Consider the following 22,694-nt stretch of genomic DNA (forward strand, 5'->3'; position numbering starts at 1 on the left):
TGCACTCCAGCCTGGGTAACAAGAGCGAAGCTCCGTCTCAAAAAAAAAAAAAAAAAGATTCAGATAAAAAAATCTAAGAAATCGATGTTGTGTGGAGAGGGAAGGAAATGCCTCTCAGGGGACCTGTAGGGGATGAGGGCAGGTTCATTCGCTTGACTGTGGTGATAGTTTCATGGACGTGTGTGTGTGTGTGTGTGTGTGTGTGTGTGTGTGTGTATTTTTTGTCAGCCTAGGCAACAAAATTAATTAATTAATTAATTTATTTATTTTTCTGTCGCCCAGGCTGGAGTGTAATGGTGCAATCTCGGCTCACTACACTCTCCACCTCCCAGGTTCAAGCAATTCTCCTGCCTCGGCCTCCAGAGCGTCTGGGATGACAGGCACCCACCACAATACCCAGCTAGTTTTTGTATTTTTAGTAGAGATGGGGTTTCACCAAGTTAGCCAGGTTGGTCTCGAACTCCTGACCTTGTGATCTGCCCGCCTCGGCCTCCCAAAGTGCTGGGATTACAGGCATGAACCACTGTGCCCAACCTTATTTTTATTTTTTTGAAATGGAGTGTCATTCGGTTGCCCAGGCTGGAGTGCAGTGGCGCAATCCTGGCTCATTGCAACCTCTGCCTCCCAGGTTCAAGCAATTCTACTGCCTCAGCCTCCCTACAGGTGTGCACCACCATGCCAGGCCAATTTATATATTTATAGTGGAGACGGGGTTTCACCATGTTGGCCAGGCTGATGTTGAACTCCTGACCTCAGGAGATCTGCCTGCCTCGGCCTCCCAAAGTGCTGGGATTACAGGCATGAGCCACCACTTCCAGCCATTCACACCACATTTAAATATGGTCAGCTCATTTTATGTTATTTATTCCTTAATAAAGCTATTCAAAGATTCTACACTTTTGGCAGGGTGTGGTGGCTCATGCCAGTAATCCCAGCACTTTGGGAGGGTGAAACGGGCAGAGTACCTGAGGTTAGAAGTTTAAGATTAGCCTGACCACAGCGTCAAACCTGGTCTCTACTTTTTTTTTTTTTTTTTTTTTTTTTTTTTTTTTTTTTTTTTTTTTTTTTTTTTTTTTTTTTTTTTTGAGACGGAGTTTCGCTCTTGTTACCCAGGCTGGAGTGCAATGGCGCGATCTCGGCTCACCGCAACCTCCGCCTCCCGGGTTCAGGCAATTCTCCTGCCCCAGCCTCCTGAGTAGCTGGGATTACAGGCACGCACCACCATGCCCAGCTAATTTTTTGTATTTTTAGTAGAGACGGGGTTTCACCATGTTCACCAGGATGGTCTCGATCTCTTGACCTCATGATCCACCCGCCTCGGCCTCCCACAGTGCTGGGATTACAGGCTTGAGCCACCGCGCCCGGCAAACCCAGTCTCTACTAAAAATACAAAAAAAGAAAAAAAATTTAGCTGGGCATGGTGGCACTTGCTTGTAATACCTGCTACTCAGGAGGCTATGGCAGGAGAATCACTTCAATCCAAAAGGCAGAGGCACGTAGTACATGCTACGTCCTTGTACTTTAACCAAGACACCTGTGCTCAACATGCCCACAGACATATCACAGCTTGCCACTGCTTTCACCTGTTTAAAAAAGTTTTAAGGCCAGGCACGGTGGCTCCTGCCTGCAATCCCCGCACTTTGGGAGGCCAAGGTGGGCGGATCACGAGGTCAAGAGATCGAGACCATCCTAGCCAACATGGTGAAACCCCATCTTTACTAAAAATACAAAAATTAGCTGGGCATGGTGGCACATGCCTGTAGTCCCAGCTACTCGGGAGGCTGAGGCAGGAGAATTGCTTAAACCCGGTAGACGGAGGTTGCAGTAAGCCGAGGTCATGCCACTGCACTCCAGCCTGGTGACAGGGCAAGACTCCATCTCAAAAATAAAAAAAAAAGTTTTAAAGTTGTTAGCCAATTGGGTTTTAGTTTAAATTGTGAGGTCTGGCTCCAGCCAATGGAAATCAGACACAGCAGCAAGGACAACCCAAAATGCATAAAGGCTAAGTATGCCTGCTTTTCCTTTGTTCGTTGTACTGTCGTGGCAAGATGGTTAGTGAGGGCACCCTTCCTGCAGTCCAGAAAGTAAGAACTGCTTTACTGAGAAATCTGCTGTCCCAGGGCTAACTTTTCTTTGTGGTACCTACCATCTGTTTCCAACAATGACCATGAGTGGCACCTGGCTATGGCGGGGAAACTCATTTGGTTTTTCTCATCTTCTTCGTTTTTTACTTTGTGTAGAGAGGAGGTCTCCCTGTGTTGCCCAGGCTGATCTCAAACTCCTGAAGCTGCCTTGGCCTCCCAAAGTGCTGGGATTACAGGCATGAGCTACCACACCTGGCCAGTATGAACATTCCTGATCGGCGGCCCTCAGGTATCTTTCAGCATTCCACTTTATTTGCGCAAAATCTTTTCCTTTTCTTTTAAGATGGGGTTTCACCATGTTGGCCAGACTGGTCTCGAATTCCTGACCTCAGGTGATCCATCCGCCTAGGCCTCCCAAAGTGCAGGGATAACAGGCATGAGTCAACGGGCCCAGCCTGTGCAAAATCTTACACAGTAAATTTTGTTAAGCATTTCAACACATGGCAAACTTCTTTACAGGACGAAAGGGCAAGGGCATGAGGTGACAATGCATACTACATGAGAGTCACTCACAAGGGTGATGTAAACTTCAAGTTACAACAATACACTGTCACAGTAACCCTAGGAAAGACGGGCCAGGCCACGGCTATGGACAGCGCTCAGTGTCTTTGCCAGTCGCCCTTGGGCTTCTGCACAGCCGCTCACCTGTCTTCCATAGAGTCTTCTCTTCTATATGGGGAGTTCCTTATCGTGATCTCCATGCGGTGGTCTCTCAGCTCCCCCTCCTCAAGGGAATCCCGCTTGGAATCCCGGTCATCAGACTAAGAAGCAAAGAGAAAGTTAATCATTTTCTTTATAGATCAATTCTTTTTTATTTGTAGATACAAGTATTTTTAATGATAATCAAACCTGGCCAATATCCAAAAACAAACTTTCATATATACTCTGAATATTACCACATATAAAAAGCTTTCATTCAAATCCCATGACATAAAAATTACAACCCCCTGTAATCGAAAACCTGAGATGAGAAATTAAAAAATAGGATGTATGACAAGGGACATCAGATTCTATGCCGAGTATGTTAGTTGCTTATATGAACCAAAAGTGAGTCCTAAGGAATATTTTACAAACCAAATACTTGATGATACCTCAAACAGTACAGGCATACCTTGGAGATATTTTAGGTTTGGCTCTAGTACACCACAATAAAGTGAGTCGCACAAGCGTTTTGGTTTCCCAGTGCATATGAAAGTTGGTTTAGGCTGGGCCAGGTGGCTCATGCCTGCAATCCCAGCATTTCAGGAGGCCGAGGCCGGTGGATCACCTGAAGTCAGAGTTTGAGACCAGCCTGACCAACAGGGTGAAACTCCGTCTCTGCTAAAAATACAAAAATTAGCTGGGCGTGGTGGCAAGCATCTGTAACTTGGGAGGCTGAGACAGGAGAATTGTTTGAACCTGGGAGGCAGAGGCTGCAGTGAGCCGAGATCGTGCCAATGCACTGCAGCCTGGGCAATCAAGCACGACTCCGTCTTAAAAAAAAAAAAAAAAAAAAAAGCTAACAAAGTGAGCACATGCTATTGGAAAAATGCTCAATGCAGAGTTGCTACAAACCTTTAATTTGGAAAAATTACAGTACCTGTGAAGCGAAGTGCAATCAAACAAGGTATGCCTGTACTCGCAAACATCCCAGAATGATGTTGGGAATCTTAACGGAAGAGGACTTTGCCAATACCTCTTACCAAATTACTAACACGCTTTTCTGAATACACTTATGCAAACCAAGAAGGGTGTAAAACATTTCTGTTAATTTCAAGGCAAATTCCCACTACATTAAAAATACTTGGAAATAGTATTATGAATACACTAATAATGAAATGAGAAAAATTAGTCCAATTTTCTTAATGACTTAACATTCAAAATATTTTATTCTCCACATATGCCCAATCTAGATACAGCTTTAGTGTGTTAACAATCTGCCTTAATTGTTAACTGAATATCTGAATATTTTTGGTAATTTTTAGAATAGATTTTGGGCTCACCTGCGACATTTGGAAGTACAAAAGAACTTCACCGAAGAAGCGTTGTTCTAATGGAAAAATGAGGGCAAAGAAATTAAATCTCCTTTAAGAAAACCACTTACTTAAAAAACATGGCTTACATTTTTTAAGCGTTTTATCTCTGCTTTCTCCTCTTGTTCCTTCCTTCGTTTCTTTTCCTGAAGAATTTCATCTAAAGTTTTCACTTTCCAAGAGTCCTTTTCATCACCCATTTGAGTTAAAACACTGCAAAAAGAAAAATAATTCAGCCTACATCAGGACACAGCAAGCTATGGTTAGATGCTCCATTGTTTCTGAACGCTTGAACTGAGTCACTTTTGGATTCAGAATAAATCCTCATTAAGAATGAAAAGTGTTGGCCAGGTACAGTGGCTCAAGACGGTAACCCTAGCACTTTTAGAGGCCGAGGCTGAAGGACTCCTTGAACAAAGGAGTTGAAAAGCAGCCTGGGCAACATGGCAAAACCCCCTCTCTACAAAAAATACAAAAATCAGCCAACTGTGGTGGCGTGCGCCTGTATTCCTGGCTACTTAGGGGGTTGAGACAAGAGGATCACTTGAATTGGAGAACTCAAAGCTGCAGTGAACCAAGATTGCCACTGCACTCCAGCCTGGATGACAAAGACTCAGTCCATTTAAAAAAAAAAAAAAAAGGTTAAGTTGTAGGCTGAAGCAGGTGGATCTCAAGGTCAGGAGTTGAAGACCAGCCTGGGTAACATGGCGAAAACCTGTCTCTAGTAAAAATACAAAAATTAGCAGCTGGGCGTGGTGGCGGGTGCCTGTAATTCCAGCTACTCGGGAGGCTGAGGCAGGAGAATCGCTTGAACCCAAAAGGCAGAGGTTGCAGTGAGCCGAGATTGTGTCACTGCACCCCAGCATGGGCTACAGAGCAAGACCTTGTCTCAAAAAATAAAAAAAAAAGATGTTGTAAGCCAGTCAAAGTGGCGGGCGCCTGTACTTCCAGGTACTCTGCAAGCTGAGATAGGAAGACCGCTGGAGCCCGGGAGTTCCAGTGTGCTCACAAACAGCCACAGCACTGTAGCATGGGCGACAAAAGAGAGATGGGCTCTGAAAGGTGACTGCTTGAAATCAAATCTCTTTTCCGTCATTCTTGTATGGTCTTGGGTCACGTAATTCCCCTCAGTTTAGTCTTCTGCACAACCAGAGTAACAACACCTACGTGACAGTATCGACCGCGGATTAAAGATCATCCATTTAAGGGCTCTTAGCTCAGGACCTGCCACTCAGCAAGTACAGCTTTTACTGTCACGATCCGCTAGAAAGACCACTGGGACACGCGAAGCCGCTAGCACACTGGACAGCTGCCCCTGAGGCCGCAGGGCTATTTCCTGGGGTTCCGTCAGGCACACCGGAGGCACAGCCTGGCAGACGCTGGCTCCAGGGAGCGTTTGGGCCCGCCGCCTCCACCACCCGAAGTTCCGCGCGGGATGAGACTGACCGGGGAAGCCAGGGTGTCGCTCGCCCCCGGCCCCACGTCCGCCAAGCTCCGAGTCTTGCTGGGATGGGAGAGCACTGTGCGCAGTTCTCGTCGCGCTCCCACATCTAGTCCGCCCAACCGCCACTCACCCCTACGTCGCCGCCGCCGCTGCCGCCGCTGCCACCGCTGCCGCCTCTGCCACCGCTGCCGCCACCGGTCCAGGAGCCTGAGAAAAAACAGCGAACAGCGACAGGCGCGCGCGAGGACTGTCGTCACTTCCTGCGTTGGCGCCTAATGATGACGTGAGCCGGCCTCCGCCACAAAACTCGAGACTGAGACTGGGGCTCGCCCTGAGCGGCACTTCCTGCTTGGGCGCGGATTGATAAGACAGCGCTTGCTCAGGTCCAGGACTCCAGAAGAATCAGCGCCTTGAGCCACACTTCCGACTTCGGCGCGGGCTGGTGACGCACGAATCAGGGCGCCGAGCGGAGCGACTCCTGCTTTGGGAGCAGTTTGCGCCTGCGCGGAACGCGTGGCCGGCCGCCGGAAACTGACTGCTTCCGGCCCCAATGCCCGCGCCGGCTGCGAGGCTAGCGAGTAACCCTGCCTTCGCTTGGGACGCCGCGTTAGACCCCTTGACCCCTGGGGCCCCCAGTTTGGCGGTGGGTGGAGCCCGCCCCATTTACCTGCTGGTTACCTCGTGAGGTGCGTCTTGTAAAGGCCCATCCCGGAGTTTAACTCTGAACCTTACGCAGAAACAGGGCAGGGAGAGCTTTTACGACGTGATTTTATTTATTTGTGTGTTTACTTTACAGTCGGAGTCTCGCTCTGTCGCCCAGGCTGGAGAGCAGTGGCGCGGTCTCGGCTCACTGCAACCTCCTCATCTCGGGTTCAAGCGATTCTCCTGCCTCAGCTTCCCGAGTAGCTAGAACCACAGGCGCCCAGCTAATTAATTTTTTGTGTTTTTGGTAGAGACAGGTTTCTCCGTGTTGGCCAGGTTGGTCTCGAACTCCTGACCTCAGGTGGTCCGCCCTTCTTGGCCTCCTAAAGTGCTGGGATTACAGGCGTCAGCCTCTGCGCTTGGCCTTTTACGATGTAATTTTTATTTTATTTTTTTGAGACAGAATCTTGCTCTGTCGCCCAGGCTGGAGTGCAGTGGCCCGATCTCGGCTCACTGCAACCTCCGCCTCCCGGGTTCAAGCTATTCTCCTGCCTCAGCCTCTTAAGTAGCTGGGATTACTGGCATGCCCCACCATGCCCAGCTGATTTTTGTATTTTTAGTGGAGACAGGGTTTCACATGTTGGTCAGGCTGGTCTCGAACTCCTGATCTCGTGATCCGCCCACCTTGGCCTCCCAAAGTCTTGGGATTAGAGGCGTGAGCCACCATGCCTGGCCTTTTACAATGTGATTTTAAAGCTGACAGTGCTTGTGCAGACAAACTGGGTAAGGTGCTAACCCCTAACTCCCAAGGCCCCACTCCAAACCTGTGGAATTAGAACCTTCCAGGAGAGGTGGACAAAACGAGTAATTCCCTTTCCATATGTCAGGTTATCTTCTTGACTTGAAAAGTCACATCCTGAATCTCAGGACGGCGATCATGGGAGATAAACATCCGCATTTACTGTGCCCGAAATGGGAAAATGTAAAATGGGAGAAGAAATTGACTAGGGCACAAGAAGGGCGATGGGTATGGGAATTTTTTTCATCCTGGAATGAAATGCTTGTTTTGTGTACCCAAGCTCTCATGTTGCTTCCTGAGTTCTCGGTAATTGGGGAAATCTTTTTTTTTTTTTTAAGAGAAGTCTTGTTCTGTCACCCAGGCTGGAGTGCAGTGGCATGGTATCAGGTAACTGCAACCTCCGCCTCCTGGGTTCAAGCGAATCTCCTGCCTCAGCCTCCCTGGTAACTGGGACTATAGGCATGCACCACCACACCTGGCTAATTTTTGTATTTTTAGTAGAGATGGGGTTTCGCCACGTTGGGCAGGCTGGTCTTGAACTCCTGACCTCAAGTGATCCTCCTGCTAGCCTCTCAAATTTTTGGAATTACAATCATGAGCCACCGCACCCGGTCGAAACTCTCCATTTTACCCTTCCTTTGTGAAATCTGTGAGTACCCAAATGCAGCCATTTATGTCAAACCCTAAGAAAATTGACGCTGGAGGCCACGAGGAGGGGGTGGCCTTGCACTTGTGCTTGTAATGGGAGCTGCCCCAAAGGCTTTTCCCAACCAGAAGTTTGGGTTAAGCCACTTCCGTGAAGACCCTCTGTGAGGAACAGCCAGCCCCACCAGTTAACAGAGGCCGCCACCGCAGAGGCTCCTGTTGCCACTGATGTTTGTGTCAGGACAGCTAACGCCAACTTCTTTCTGCCTGCAGAAGCTTGCCCCTGTCCCAGCCCCTGAGATGAGCCTGTGGATGAACCCTGGATTGCAATCCTTTGCTGTTTGCAAACAGCCTCTTGTTTTTGAGAATTGGTTTCTCTTGCTCATTTTGGGTTGCTAGAAGCTGCTGTAGGCAATAAGAAACTAGCCTTGATCATTTCAGTAGCATCAACACCAGAGTCACAGAAGGAAGAAAGCAAAGCAGCCCATATTTAACATTTATTTGCTGAGCAAAAATCATAGCGGCTACCATGGCTGCTTAGACAAAAATAACAAGGAGGCATCCACAGGATCAGTTACACAGTATCAACCTATCACCACAGCAGAATTAACCAGTGACTCCCTAAGTTAACAGAACCATTTGCTAGAAAGCACTAGTCTAGTAATAGAAATACTGAAATGGGTCACATACAAAACACTACAAACATATGATGTGCCTTCAGTTCTCCATAGTTTGGTATAAAGGAAATAGAATTTCGCTCTGACGTAGAAGATTGTTAACGAATTTTCAAGTTTTCCCGTGTGGGGAAAGTTGCCCTGACTGTCCCTTTTCAAGGTGGAGCCTCCCAACACCACGTGGGCAGGTCAAGACTCTCACATCTGCAGTCAGTCTGAAAAAGCAAGTCAGCTGAATGCCACTTTCAGCCGAAAGACAAATGAAACGGAAAACAAACAGAAAAGGACTTTGCTAGTTAGAACAGTTTCCAACTGAGTTTCCACGAACAAGGATCCAGCAGTCATCAAACTGACAGGCGGCGCACAGGAAAAATGGAAGAAATGCCTCAGATGCAGCAAAGCTGCAGGTTTCTGTGCTCTGAGGGTTCTGGGAGTAGACGACCCACTCTTGTATCCTCAGCCAGAATAGCCAGATTTATCGGGGAGCTGGGACACTGTCATTCTATGAACTAAGGCCCCTAGCAGTGTGTGTATGTATGCTGGGAAAGAATAATGCCCTTAGTACAACACTGGTCAAGGCAAAAGAGAAGTCTGTAATGACATTCGCCCTTACTTCTTCCAACAGAGAAATATTTTCAGGCCTCACTCAGGACGTCATTTGGACAGATGGCAAAAGCTGTCCTGTTCCCGTTACTCCCACTGACCCACCTAAGTGATCCTCTGGGAGCGTGGCAGCAGCAAGCACAGCTCACTGGTTTTGTGGCAAGGATTTTAAAGGCACGCTACAAAGCAGAGTTCTATTTGGCTGATACTCTTTGTACAGCTTTTTAAGATTACTGCTTCTGACTCCGAATGTTAATTTTTCACAAATTACACATTTTGGGTTGTGCAACAGTGTTCTCCTCTTTCCAAGCAGGCAGGTTATTTTAATACTGTTATACAGGGAATTGTGACTGTTGGATTTTCAAAATCTTTTTATGTCATTCAGTAGGGGAAGTTTCCTTGAAAGCCAGAGAGCTGCACATCTGTTAAGTATCGACGCAAGTAAGCAGATCACCCAGTCCAGGAGGTGGTTCAAGAGTTGTGTGTGTTTGCAAAGGCACGGACAGTGACCATGGACACACCCAATGGAAGTCACGACACGCAGTGCCAGTGTTTCTGTAAGCACATCTGTGACCATTCAACAACTTACTATTCTATAAAAGTATTAGACAAAGTGGTTTAAACAATGTGTCTGTACACTCGTTAAAATGGCCCAGCCAGGCCTTGGGTTTTGCCTCTGGTGCTGGGCTGTTATGGGAATGCCTTGAAGATCAGTGAGCGGAAACCGACTTGGGTGTGGAGAGGCAACTGAGGGAGAGGGAGGGGATGGCGCACCCCGGTAAGTACACAGTGCTGGCCACTGCATGGGCTCCAGGTTCCTTCTGCCAGGATGAGGAACAGGCCCCAGGGCAGCGTTACACAGGAAATCACCCTATTTGTTAATCATCTGGAAAAACATTTGGTCCACAAACAAAATCAAAACAGGCTGGAAGCTCCTTGTGAGGGTGGGTGGGGGGGGGGGGCACCACAGAATATGCGCCGGAAATCCAAAGGTGCTCAGAACCAGGCGCCTGCATCTCTCCTTACACCAGAACCGTACTCAGAGGCCAGTGGGAAACCTGGCAGCCACATTCTCCACGGGGGTGTGGACAGGGCCACCCTGGGGGTTGCTTTCAATTCTGATGCTCACAGATCACCAACCCCCACCCATGCCACCTCCAGGGCATTTTCTTTCCATTAGCTTTTGAGGAAAGAGAAAAAAGAGAAATGGAATCCCGGGGAAAGTCCCATGAGAAAATGTGTCTTCACGGTGCAGTGGGTACACACCAGCCTGTCCTCCAGACCCAGGTCAGTGGTTTTATAAAAGTGGCTGGAAGCAGGTGCAGTGGTACACGTCTGTATTCCCAACACTGCGCGAGGCTGAGTCGGAAAGACTGCTTGAGCCCAGGAGTTCGAGACCAGCCTGGGCAACACAGTGAGATCCCCATCTACAAAAAAATTAAAAAATCAACCAGGCATGGTGGCATATGCCCATGGTTCCAGCAACATGAGACTGAAGTGGGAGGACTGCTTGGGCCTGGGAGGTCAAGGCTGCATTGAGCCAAGATCATGCCACTGTATTCCAGCCTGGGTGACAGAGCAAGACTGTCTCAAAAAAATAAAAAGGTTGCTTGTGGGTTAAAAAGACCCATCATCACGGCAGACTTTGAGTAGGTAGAAGCTATGAGTCATCATTATTACTCTGTTTCTGGACAATTTTATCTTCAAGAGGTGCTATTTTTATATTTTCCAGGCAAGAAGCCAAATGGAAAACCAGTGAAGTGACCACGGGTGCCAGAGAGCTGAGGAGCAGGGCGGGGAAGTAAGATGTGGGGCCACTGACAAGCCCTGAAGCTGGCTGGCAGCAGACTGCACCAGCTGAGAAACGCGCTGGGTACGAGATGAGGGGTGAAGAGCTCAGGCACGGTCAGAAGCCTCTGCCTGACACACGGTTCCTCCTGCGCCCTGGGGTGCGTGACGCTGAGGACGAAGGAGGAGCCGAGCTGGCCGGTGGTCAGCGTTGCAGGGCCACTATCCCTTGGGGAGAGTGGGCTGTGGGGTGCGCACCTGACACACAATGTGTCCCAGAAACATTCAGTGAGCGCTTCCTTTCTCAGCAAGGACCGAGTCTGTGTTAATGCCACACAGCCCAAACCATCAACACTGCAACGTCCTGCCCACGTGCTCACGTGGGGAAACGAACGGGTACTCCAGGATGAGACTGGGAGCGGTGGGCTCCAAGGGAGGACAGGCGCACCCCACTGGGACCTCAGAACTGCCTGCCTGACACCGAGTCCAAGAAAGAAAAGGAATGTACACATCTCCTCCTCCCCTAGTTAAACACGAGGGGTTTGTCCTCAACCTCAGGGCTGGAAACCACCACAGGTAGGAGGGCACGGCGCCCCAGCGAGGGGTGGGGCTCACAGCCCAGGGTGTGGAAGGTGATGAGCAGGGTGCTCCAGAGGGGGGGGTCTCATGCAGCCCAGGGTGTGGAAGGGGTAGAGGACTTTCCTCTTCACAGGGTAACTGAAAGGCCTCCTGGTCACAGCCCTTGAGTGCCATCATAGCCTGGGGCTTTCGATGCCTCTGGGACAGTCTGAGCCAGGTGGGGTGAAGCTCTGAGCACCTGCGGTGGCAGCAGGAGACCTTTCTGTCCACCCCCGTCGGCCCTGCTCTGTGGCCTCATGCCCAGAGCCAGTCTGCAGCTGGTCCAGGGCCTCAGGGCCTTTGAAGGCTGGTGTGGGAAGCTGAGTGCTCTCTCGGCTCTAGCAGGGAGCAGCTCTTGTTGGCATTGGACCCAGCTCTGGTTCCCGGTGGACCCTGCGGTGCTGCCCAAGTAGGACATGGGCACCGTGCTCAGCATGGGAGCCACAGAGGCTGCTTTCACATTACACGGGGATGGGCTCGACTGACGCGGGCTCTGCTCTCCACTCCAGGAAGCTGATACCTGGAAGCCCATTTGCGTTTCCGCTGGTCTCCACCGGAAAACCGAGAATGGAGCAGTAAAGGCCCAACTCAGCACCCCGTGTCCTGCAGCGCAGCAGGGCTGTGGAGGAGGGCATCCCTGCCCGTTTCCAGGGATGCGGCGTCAGTGGACAGCAGCGGCTGGTGGCATCCTGCACTCAGGGGTGCTGCCTGGGGTCCTGCGTAAGCAGTGGCTCCCCGGGGTCCTCGGGCGCTCGGCCGGTGGCTGCAGCCAGGCTCTGCAGTGCCTCCTGCTGGTGCTGCCTGGCCTTGTTGTAGAGCAGGACCCCGACCGTCACCAGGGCTGTGCCAACGGCCGACAAGCTGGTGATCTTGTTGCCAAAAACGATCACGCTGAGCCAAATGGACAGGGCGTGCTTCACGGTGCTGGCGACACTGCAGAGATGGGGGTGGGGGCAGCCGGGGAGCTCAGCGTCAGGGCTACCCTGGCTGGCAGCCAGCAGCTCAGCTGAGCCTGGGTCTAGAGGCCGGGCTGCTCTGGGGGACCCGGGTGGTGGTGAGCTCTGCCCAGGGGGTTTGGGAACTTTGAGGGGGGCTTGCCTGCTCCCTCGTCCCTTCTTTCTTTTTTGCGGGATACTTTTCATTACTAAAAGTTAGAGGAAGAGAAACCTGAGGAACAGTCAAGTCCCATGATCCAGATGCAGGAGTCCATGACATCCGCCTCATCAGCTTCATCCAATTGAGGTGGGTCTCACTATGTTGCCCAGGCTGGTCATGAACTCCTAGGCTCAAGAGAACTTCTCACCTTGGCCACCCACAGTGCTGGGATCACAGGTGTGAGCCACTGCACCCGGATGAAATATTTTTAAGTAACTTACAGATACTGTGACATTTCACCTGAGTGCTTCAGCCTGCTCGCTGAAGAACAAGAAAAAGATATTGGCTGAGCACAGTGGCTCACACCAGTAATCCCAGCCCTTTGGGAGGTTGAGGTGGGTGGATCACAAGGTCAGAAGTTCAAGATCAGCCTAGCCAACATGGTGAAACCCCATCTCTACTAAAAATACTAAAAAATTAGTTGGGTGTGGTAGCACGCACCTGTAGTCCCAGCTACTCGGGAGGCTATGTCAGAGGAACTGCTTGAACCCAGGAGGTAGAGGTTGCAGTGAGCCGAAATCATGTCACTACACTCCAGCCTCAACTACAGAGCGAGAGTCTTTCAAAAAAAAAAAAAAAAACAAGAAAAGAAAAAGACAGGGGCCGGGCACGGTGGCTCACGCCTGTAATCCCAGCACTTTGGGAGGCCGAGGCGGGTGGATCACGAGGTCAAGAGATCGAGACCATCCTGGTCAACATGGTGAAACCCGTCTCTACTAAAAACTACAAAAAATTAGCTGGGCATGGTGGCGTGTGCCTATAATCCCAGCTGCTCAGGAGGCTGAGGCAGGAGAATTGCCTGAACCCAGGAGGCGGAGGTTGCGGTGAGCCAAGATTGCGCCATTGCACTCCAGCCTGGGTAACAAGAGCGAAACTCCATCTCAAAAAAAAAAAAAAAAAAAAAAAAAAAAAAAAAAAAAAAAAAAAAAAAAAAAAAAAAAAAAAAAAAAAAAAAAGAAAAGAAAAAGATATCGTGACATTTCACCCCTGAGGGCTGCAGCCTGCTCTCTAAAGGCCAAGAAAATCAAAGTTATCGTGGCATTTCACCCTGAGTACTGCAGCCTGCTCTCTAAAGAACGAGAACATCTGCTACACACCCGTGGCGCCTTTACAGCCCTGGGAACAACAATCCCCTGAGATCACCAGTTAGGTGAAAAAGGGCACCACACAGAAAATGTTAGGGCTGTGCAAAAATACAGGTGCTGTGAAATACCCTTTGCAGACTTTCCATAATAAGCACTTGGGGCTCTTACAATATGAACTTTGATAAAACAAAAAAATACTACTGAAAAATAATTGGGCTGGATGTGGTGGCTGAGACCTGCAGTCCCAGCACTTTGGGAGGTCAAAGGTGGGTGGGTCACTGGAGGCCAGGAGTTCAAGACCAGCCTGGACAACATAACAAGATCCCCCCTCTCAAAAAAAAAAAAAATTACAAGAATTAGCCTGGTGTGGTGGCAGACATCTGTTATCCCAGCTACTCGGGAGGCTGAGGCGGGAGGATCACTTGGCCAGGAGGCAGAGGTTACAGTGAGCTGAGATGGTACCACCGCATTCCAGCCTGGGTGACAGAGCAAGACCCTATCTCAAAAAATAAAAAAGTTTTCTTTTTTTGAACCATCGCTAACAATCACTAATGTTCATTAAAACACTAGGTTTCAGGAGCATTTGGAAATACCTGACCCTCAAAAAAAATAAGCTGGTGAGAGACAGTGACCAAGCCCAGGAGACCACCATGAGTTCCAGAAAAACTAAGAAAGCACAGCCATTCTTCCTGTCTCTGAGACACATCCTGCTCAGGACTCAGGAAGCATGCAGCGAGGCAGTGCCATGGATGAGGCGACCCGGTGAGGAGGGGCATGCTCCTCAGCTGCGGAACACTGCATGCACCACGCACAGCTACCACCTCGGATGGGCATTGTGAATTTACCGCACTGACTTGGACCAGATGGAAAGCAGAAAACAGGGAGAGCCACACCTGAGTGCTCCCCACCCCCACCAGCCCTGACGTCTGCTTTTCCCTTTACATCTGGGGACAATTCTGCCTCCTCATGACAGATCAGATGTTTCAGAAAAAAGGTCCACTGACTTCCACAATAGGATATGAGGGGGCGGCTGCTGATACCAGCTGCGTGGATTTCTACAACTGCTGGTGACATAAGCTCATTCCTTTTTATTTGCTACCAAAGTCTCCAGCCTTATTGCTTTTTTTTGAGACGGAGTCTCACTCTGTGGCCCAAGCTGGAGTGCAGTGGTGTGATCTTGGCTCACTGCAACCTCCGCCTCATGGGTTCAAGTGATTCTCTCACCTCAGCCTCCCAGGCAGCTGGGACTATAGGTGCCCGCCACCATGTCTGGCCAATTTTTGTATTTTAGTGAGATAGGGTTTCACCATGTTGCCCAGGGTGGTCTTAAACCCCTGAGTTCAGCCAATCTGCCCGCCTCGGCCTCCCAAAATGCTGGGATTTTAGGTGTGAGCCATTGCACCTGTACTCCCAGCTACTTGGGAGGCTGAGGTGAGAGAATCACCTGAACCTGGGAGGCAGAGGTTGCAGTGAGACAAGATCACGCCATTGCACCCCAGCTCTGGGTGACACAGCAAGACTCCATCTCAGGAAAAAATAAAAAATAACTAAAAAAAACCAGCACCTTCGTTCAATCTGTCCAGTCCGAAGGCCCCGTGCCCCGAGTTTCCACAGCAGCATGCTGCGGAGCAGGAGCCGGTGGCCACAGGCGTCTTTTCAAGCTCAACTACAGTACTCGGCTAGAATGAAGAACCTGGTTCCTGTCACATCCTCCACATTTGAGGCGCTCAGAAGCCGTATGCACCAGTGGCTCCTGTACTGGACAGCCCAGAAGAGACCATTCCATTCCTGCAGACAAGACTAGTGAAACGCCATGCTATTCTAGACAGAAAAGTACTCCATTTCAAAAATCTTCAAATGCAACGACTTCTAGTGGGGATTTCCCTAAAAACCTGTTTCACACAATTTACAGTTTATTTCACAGTTTACCATTTTTTTTTTTTTCCTTTGAAATGGAGTCTCACTCCTTTCATGCAGGCTGGAGTGCAGTGGTGTGATCTCGGCTCACTGCAACCTCTGCCTTCCAGGTTCAAGCGATTCTCCTGCCTCAGCCTCCCAAGTAGATGGGGTTAGAGGAGCCTGCCATCACATCCGGCTGGCCTCGATCTCCTGACCTCAAGCAATCCGCCTGCTTCGGCCTCCCAAAGTGCTGGGATTTCAGGCATGAGCCACTGGGCCCAGTCTATCATTTGCATTTCAAACAGGACGGGTATGAAAAGGCCTAGTAATTACAGAGCACAGCCACAGTCATCCCTGCAGAAAATCACGTGTCCCTTACAAAAATACCTGGACACACTTGAGGGAATGTGCTCTCTTTCTAGGTTAGCCAGGGGACATAGTTTTAAGGTCAAGAACTTCCTGGTGCCACACCCCCGCCCACCTCTCTCCTTCTGGGAGATTTAACAGTTTCTGTTTGAATTTCGCCAGTGTGGGAAGAAACTAAGAGTCACTCACTCCAGCGGAAGTTGTAAGAAACTCCTTTCATTGGTCCGGGGTCTTAGAGAAAGTGGGGGTTCCTTCCGGGTTAAAAGTCCCCTTCTTCCACACCCCTTCGGACTCCATGCTTGGGTCCCCTTCCACGAACACTCTCTCGTGGAAGCCGTCTTTCTCTCTCCTGGATCTCCCCTCTGGGGTCCCCTTCCACACTCGTGGAAGCCTGCCTTCCCTCCTAAACTCCATCTCTCTCTATTCCCTTCCACTCAGTGTGGAGGCTGCTCTCCTCTCCTGGATTCCCTCTTTCTGGATTCTCTCACTCAGCGTGAGAGGAGCTTTCCTGCTCTGGCTTTCCCCCTCTGGAACCCTTCTCACTCAGTGTGACAGCGGCTTTTCTTTCTCACTCAGTGTGACAGTTTTTCTTTCTCAGTGTGAGAGCTAGCCGTTTCTCTCTCCTTCTCCTTTTCTCTCTCTGCTTTAAAATTAATCACTTTCCGTACACACTTTTGAGTTTGGCATTTACTGCGCACTGTGCCGCGGTCCCCTCTCATTCTCGAAAGGGCAGGAGACCTGGAACCTGGAGAAACGTCCTCTCAGGGGAGCCGAGGACACCCTGAACCCCAGTATTATACACTAACCTCCCAGCAAGTTCCTTGGCTCACCTGAAAGTCACAGGGGAGATTTTCCCCATGAGGGCGTAGGCGGTGACACTCTGAAGGTGGAACAGGACTCCGTCTGTCAGAAGCAGCAGCACAACGTCCTGGTTGTAGTTGAAGCTCTTCCCACTCCTCCCAAGCACTGGGACGTCCTATGTGGAAAACAAAAAGATACTCTATTGGGGTGCGTTTTCCATGTACTAATCATCCACCACAAACACCAGCGTCACTCCCACATGGTCACTGTGCAGAGCTGGCGACACTGAGGGCAGCTCTGGAAACGCCTTGAGGGGACACCTGAACTGCACGCTCACCCGTTTGCTGCTTTTTTCTGTTTTTATTTTTTGCACTGATCAGGCTTCAACATGTGGATGTAAATAGCCAACAAGCACGTGAAAGAGGCTGAACGTCATCGGGCACAGGAAAATGCAAACAGAAACCACAGTGAGGGGCCGGGCGCGGGGCTCACGCCTGCAATCCCAGCACTGTGGGAGGCTGAGGTCGGCAAATGACAGAGGTCACAAGTTCTCAATGAGCGGACCAACAAGGGGAACCCCATCTCTACTAAATTACACAAGTTAGCTGGGCGTGGCGCGCGCACCTGTAATCCCAGCTACTCGGGAGCTGAGGCAGGAGAATCCCTTCAACTCAGGAGGTGGAGGTTTCAGTGAGCCAAGATCAAATCATTGCACACAGGCTTGGGCAACGAGTGAAATTCCGTCTCAAAAAAGGAAAAAAAAACACAAAAATCTACATATACTTTCATATCTAGTTAGCAGTTGCTTCTGATACCTTGAAATACTGTTTGCCCTCATCACTACATCAAATTACCATAGATATTAGGCTTACTGCCAGACCTGGTTATTATTTAAAAAAATTTTTAATTGTTTAGAGACTGAGTTTCACTCTTGTCCAGGCTGGAGTGCAATGGTGCAATCTCAGCTCATTGCAACCTCTGCCTCTCAGGTTCCAGCAAATCTCCTGCTTCAACCTCCCAAGTACCTGGGATTACAGGTGCCCACCACTGCGCCTGGCTAATTTTTGTATTTTTAGTAGAGATGGTGTTTCACATCATGTTGGCCAGGCTGGTCTCGAACTCCTGACCTCAGGTGATCTGGCTGCCTCGGTCTCCCAAAGTGCTAGGATTACAGGTGTGCGCACCACACCCGGCCCTAGGTCTGGTTATTCCATGAGTTAATAAAGAGGTACCTATTAAAAGTGATACTAAAAAACAGAATTGAAAGCAGGGTCTCAAAGGGTATTTGCATATCCATGTTCACTACAAAATTATTCAAATAGCCAAAGGCAAAAAGAACCGACAATGGATGGATGAAGAAAAGAATGTGGTCTTACCCATACAATGGCGTATTACTCAGCCTTAAAAAGGAAAGAAGGCTGAACACAGGGGCTCACACCTGTAATCCCAGGAGTGAGCCACTGTTGAGAAGCCGAAGCCAAAAGACTGCTTGGGCCCAGGAGTTTGAGACCAGCCTGGGCAATACAGTTAAGAACCTGTCAATATAGAAAATAAAAAAACTTGGCCGGGCATAGTGGCTCACGCCTGTAATCCCAACACTCTACAAGGCTGAGGTGGGCGGATCATGAAGTCAGGAGATTGAGGCCATCCTGGCTAACAGGGTGAAACCCCACCTCTACTAAAGTACAAAAACATTAGCTGGGCATGGTGGCGACACCTGTAGTCCCAGCTACTTGGGAGGCTGAGACAGGAGAATCACTTGAACCCGGGAGGCGGAGGTTGCAGTGAGCTGAGATTGTGCCACTACATGCCAGCCTGGGTGACAGATCAAGACTCCGTCTCAAAAAAAGAAATGCATAAATAAGATAAAAAGGAAGGAAACTCTGATACATGCTACAGCACGCATAAACCTCGAAAACGCATGCTACGTGAAACAAGCCAGACACGGGCAGGTATGATTCTGCTTGTATGACGTCCTTAGAGTCATCAAATTCAGAGACAGCGAGAGGAATGGGGGTGCCAGGGCTGGGGGACGACAATGGGGAGTATTTAATGAGTACAGTGGTTCAGTTTTGCAAAATGAAGACGGTTCTGGAGATGGGCAGCAGTGATGGCCACACACAGTATCTACGTACTTAATGTCACTCAGCTACAGTGAAAAATAGTTAAAATGGCGGCTGGGTGCGGAGGCTCACACCTGTTATCCCAGCACTTTGGGAGGCTGAGGTGGGCGGATCACCTGAGGCCAAGAGTTTGAGACCAGCCTGGCCAACATGGTTGAAACCCCGTTCTCTACTAAAAACACAAAAAATTAGCCAGGCATGGTGGTGCATGCCTGTAATCCCAGCTACTGGGGAGGCTGAAGCAGGAGAATAGCTTGAGCCTGGGAGGTGGAGGCTGCAGTAAGCAGAGACTGCACCTTTGCACTCCAGCCTAGGAGACAAAAACAGACTCTAAAAAAAAAAAAAAAAAAAAGTTTTTCTAAGAAAAAAAGAAATTAAGCTAAGCTAAAAGTCCTCTCAAGTTGAATCATGAAGAATCAAAACAATCAACACACAAAAATCTGAGGTGCAAACCCTGAGCAGCTCCTTGAGCAACTCAGCTCAGCAGGGCCCGCGGCGGAGCTGGGCGCGACCAGCCAGCGCACAGCCTGGAAAGGGAATTCAGTCTACTCCTGAATCGCCAGATGAGGCAGCCGGGCATGCAAGGATGGGAGCCTGTTTCTGAAACCCACCGTGAAGAAGACCCGGGCTGGGACGAGCATGGCCACTGCGGCGGCGCTGGTGTAGAACTGCAGCTCCGGGGCCCTGTGGGTGACAGAACACACTGGGTCCTGCCATGTCCAGACCACAGGCAACAGAACACGCTGGGCCCCCACCGCGTCCGGACTGGTGGCAAGAGAACATGCCCACTGCATCCGGAGGCCGAGTTCCCACACAGCTCCCTCACAGCAAGACCACACCCAGGCAACCCAGCCCATGGCACGTTCACTCTCTCCCGAGCTGACAAGGGCCACGGCAGCTTCCCAGAAATGAAAAGGCAAAAGGGCACCAGGCTGGCTGAGGGGCTGCAGGGAGCAGCTGCGTACCAGGTGTGTCCCTCCGGAGCTTAGAGCGGAAGGGAGTCAGGTCTGAGAGGTGTCCTGACTCTTAAAGTGGGCAGGAAGTCCTCTTTGTCTATGACTTGGAAATTTCAGTGATGAGTAATACTTACGAGAACCTGTATTTGTCCCCGCTGAGAAGCTTTTTTGAAAAAACATTTTGCAAACTAGAACAAAGAAAAGAAGAGGGTAAGTATCAACACTAGCCCTTGGCACAAAGCATCGCGGGAAGAGGTGTCTGTGCTCACACGAGCAGCAGGACAGCCAGACCTCAGTGGGCGGCTGCTGAACTGCTGAGCTGGTGCCTGGCTGGGGGTGTCCAGGCAGAGCACACAGGGAGGTTTACCCCGTAGAGGTGGGTAAACCGAGGCATTCAGAGAGTGGGCGATTTGCCTGAGGCCACTCATCGCTTAGCTGTCAGAGGACCCCAAAGGCCCTGCCTGCCAGCACTTCACAGAACTCTCTTTTGAATAAAGAGCTCCTGTAAGCCGGGCGCGGTGGCTCAAGCCTGTAATCCCAGCACTTTGGGAGGCCGAGGCGGGTGGATCACGAGGTCAAGAGATCGAGACCATCCTGGTCAACATGGTGAAACCCCGTCTCTACTAAAAATACAAAACATTAGCTGGGCATGGTGGCACGTGCCTGTAATCCCAGCTACTCGGGAGGCTGAGCAGGAGAATTGCCTGAACCCAGGAGGCGGAGGCTGCGGTGAGCCGAGATCGCGCCATTGCACTCCAGCCTGGGTAACAAGAGCGAAACTCCGTCTCAAAAAAAAAAAAAAAAAAGAGCTCCTGTAAATCAGCAGCTGCCACAGCCAGGCACTTGGGGATTCCCAAGGTGTGTGCACGGCTGAAAAAATGATGAAGACCCCAGCAGAAAAATACGCAAAAGGCTCAAAATCAGGACACACAAACCACAGGGAAAACAGATGGCCGCGGAGAAGACAAGACGTGCAGGTGCAGGAGCGGTCAGACCAGAGCCCAGATGGCAGCAGGCTGCCTGTGGACGTGAAAGGGGGGCGGGGTGAGCCTTTTTAGAGATATTTTAATTAATTAGCATATTCATTTTAGAGGCAGGGTCTCGCTCTTCCCCCAGGCTGGAGTGCACAGGCGTGATCATGGCTCACTGCAGCCTTCTCCTGGGCTCAACTGATCCTCCCACCTCAGCCTCCCAAGTAGCTGGGACTACAGGTACGTGCCAACGTGCCCAGCTAATTTTTCAACTGGAAAAGCTTACTTTTTAAATTTATTTTTATTTTTTAATAAAAGAATAGGCTGGGCGCGGTGGCTCACGTCTGTAATCCCAGCACTTTGGGACACCGAGGTGGGCGGATCACAAGGTCAAGAAATCAAGACCATCCTGGCCAACATGGTGAAACCCCATCTCTACTAAAAATATAAAAGTTAGCCCGGCGTGGCGGCACACGCCTGTGGTCCCAGCTACTTGGGAGGCTGAGGTAGAAGAATCGCTTGAACCCAGGAGGTGGGAGGTTGCAGTGAGCCAAGACTGTGCCACTGAATTCCAGCCTGGCGACAGAGCAAGACTCTGTCTCAAAAAATAATAATAATAAAATAAAATAATAGAGGGCTGGGTGAGGTGGCTCATGCCTGTAATCCCAGCACTTTGGAGGCTGAGGCAGGTGGATCACCTGAGGTCAGGAGTTTAAGACCAGCCCGGCCAACATAATGAAACCCTGTCTCTACCAAAAATACAAAAATTAGCTGGGCTTCATGGCGGGCGTTAGCTAGGCATGGTAGCACGTGCCTTCACTCTCAGTTACTTGGGAGGCTGAGGCAGGATAATCGCTTAAGCCTGGGAGGCGGAGGTTGCAGTGAGCAGAGATCATGCCATTGCATTCCATCCTGGTGTCTCAAACAAAACAATAGTAATGATAGTAATAACAGAGACAGGGTCTTGTGTTGTCCAGGCTGGTCTCAAACTCCTGACCTCAGGTGATCTGCCCGCCTTGGCCTCCCAAGCTGCTGGGATTATGGGCATGAACCACCATGCTGGCCTCCAGTGGAAAAACTGAGTTGAGGACAAGGTCAGTAGGGCACCGCTGTGGGCAGGACTGTAAATCAGGCCCCATTCCACAATCTGACAAGAGTAAAGTCCTTTCAGCAAAGTTCAAGGGCTCTGCCGCGGGGCCTTCCTGGAATCTGCCCCACAGGATACTCACGCATTTACACAGATTCTAGAAAAAGATGTTCCCTGCAGATTTAACTCTCAATACAAAGAGCCAGAGGCAGTTTGGCAACATGAGAATCGTGAGGTCATGGCTCAAGTGCACGAAGCCGTCCCGGAAACCAGACTTGCGGAGAATGAAGGACACGAGGCCCATGGAATGGCACAGATGGGACAGGGACAGAACCCACGCCATGCTCCCAAGAACCACCCACACAGAGGGAAACACTGGAGGGAAAGGCATTGAGATGTTAAAAGTGAGATGATTTTTTATGATTTTTACTTTTTTTTTTTTTGGAGATGGGAGTCTCCCTCTGTTGCCCCAGCTGGAGTGCAGCGGTGCGATCTCGGCTCACTGCAACTCCGCCTCCCAGATTCAGGCAATTCTCCTGCCCCAGCCTCCCAAGCAGCTGGGACTACAGGTGCCCACCACAATGCCCGACTTTTAGTAGAGATGGGGTTTCACCATGTTGACCAGGCTGGTCTCAAACTCCTGACCTCAGGTGATCCGCCTGCCTCAGCCTCCCAAAGTGCTAAGATTAAGGCATGAGCAACCATGCCCAGCAAATTATTATTTTTACTTAGCTACGTTATTCAAAATCTCCCCACGAATCTGCTTTGCTTATTAGTAATAATAATGATAAACTCTCGGACACCGTTGGTGGGTGTTTCTCTTCTCAAAAGCAGGCGGAGCCCGGGAGGAGGAGGAGCCCGGGAGCAGGAGGAGCCCGGGAG

The 22,694-nt window shown here is 50.1% G+C and overlaps 1 protein-coding gene and 2 long non-coding RNA genes across 8 annotated transcripts in view; 1 reads left to right on the forward strand and 2 right to left on the reverse strand.

The window, feature by feature from the left end:
- LOC108313948 overlaps window positions 1-6,057 on the reverse strand; it is an 8,578-nt gene extending 2,521 nt beyond the window's left edge. The window contains exons 1-4 of one of the 2 annotated variants that reach the window (XR_005202490.1): window positions 5,731-6,057; window positions 4,246-4,369; window positions 4,127-4,173; window positions 2,790-2,905 (exon numbers count right to left, since the gene is read on the reverse strand). This is a non-coding gene — a long non-coding RNA (uncharacterized LOC108313948). The remainder of the gene's footprint in view (window positions 1-2,789; window positions 2,906-4,126; window positions 4,174-4,245; window positions 4,370-5,730) is intronic. The other variant, XR_005202489.1, reaches the window with a different exon arrangement.
- LOC108313949 overlaps window positions 1-9,994 on the forward strand; it is a 13,788-nt gene extending 3,794 nt beyond the window's left edge. The window contains exons 2-3 of the long non-coding RNA XR_001829281.2: window positions 8,951-9,777; window positions 9,811-9,994. This is a non-coding gene — a long non-coding RNA (uncharacterized LOC108313949). The remainder of the gene's footprint in view (window positions 1-8,950; window positions 9,778-9,810) is intronic.
- Window positions 9,995-12,057: 2,063 nt separating this feature from the next.
- The window catches only part of LOC108313946 (solute carrier family 35 member E2B), a 30,929-nt gene continuing 20,292 nt past the window's right edge, over window positions 12,058-22,694 (reverse strand). For 2 of the 5 annotated variants that reach the window (XM_017542611.2, XM_017542612.2), the window contains 4 exons: window positions 19,889-19,942; window positions 19,410-19,482; window positions 16,705-16,850; window positions 12,065-12,302 (listed from right to left, as the gene is read on the reverse strand). In XM_017542611.2, the coding sequence (XP_017398100.1) occupies window positions 12,065-12,302; window positions 16,705-16,850; window positions 19,410-19,482; window positions 19,889-19,942 (511 nt within the window). Of the gene's footprint in view, window positions 12,514-16,704; window positions 16,851-19,409; window positions 19,483-19,888; window positions 19,943-22,694 lie in introns of all 5 variants that reach the window. The other 3 variants (XM_037743494.1, XM_037743495.1, XM_037743496.1) reach the window with 3 other exon arrangements.

This window comes from Cebus imitator, unplaced genomic scaffold (genome assembly GCF_001604975.1).
Source record: "Cebus imitator isolate Cc_AM_T3 unplaced genomic scaffold, Cebus_imitator-1.0 Scaffold145, whole genome shotgun sequence".
Classification (NCBI taxonomy): Eukaryota; Metazoa; Chordata; class Mammalia; order Primates; family Cebidae; genus Cebus; species Cebus imitator.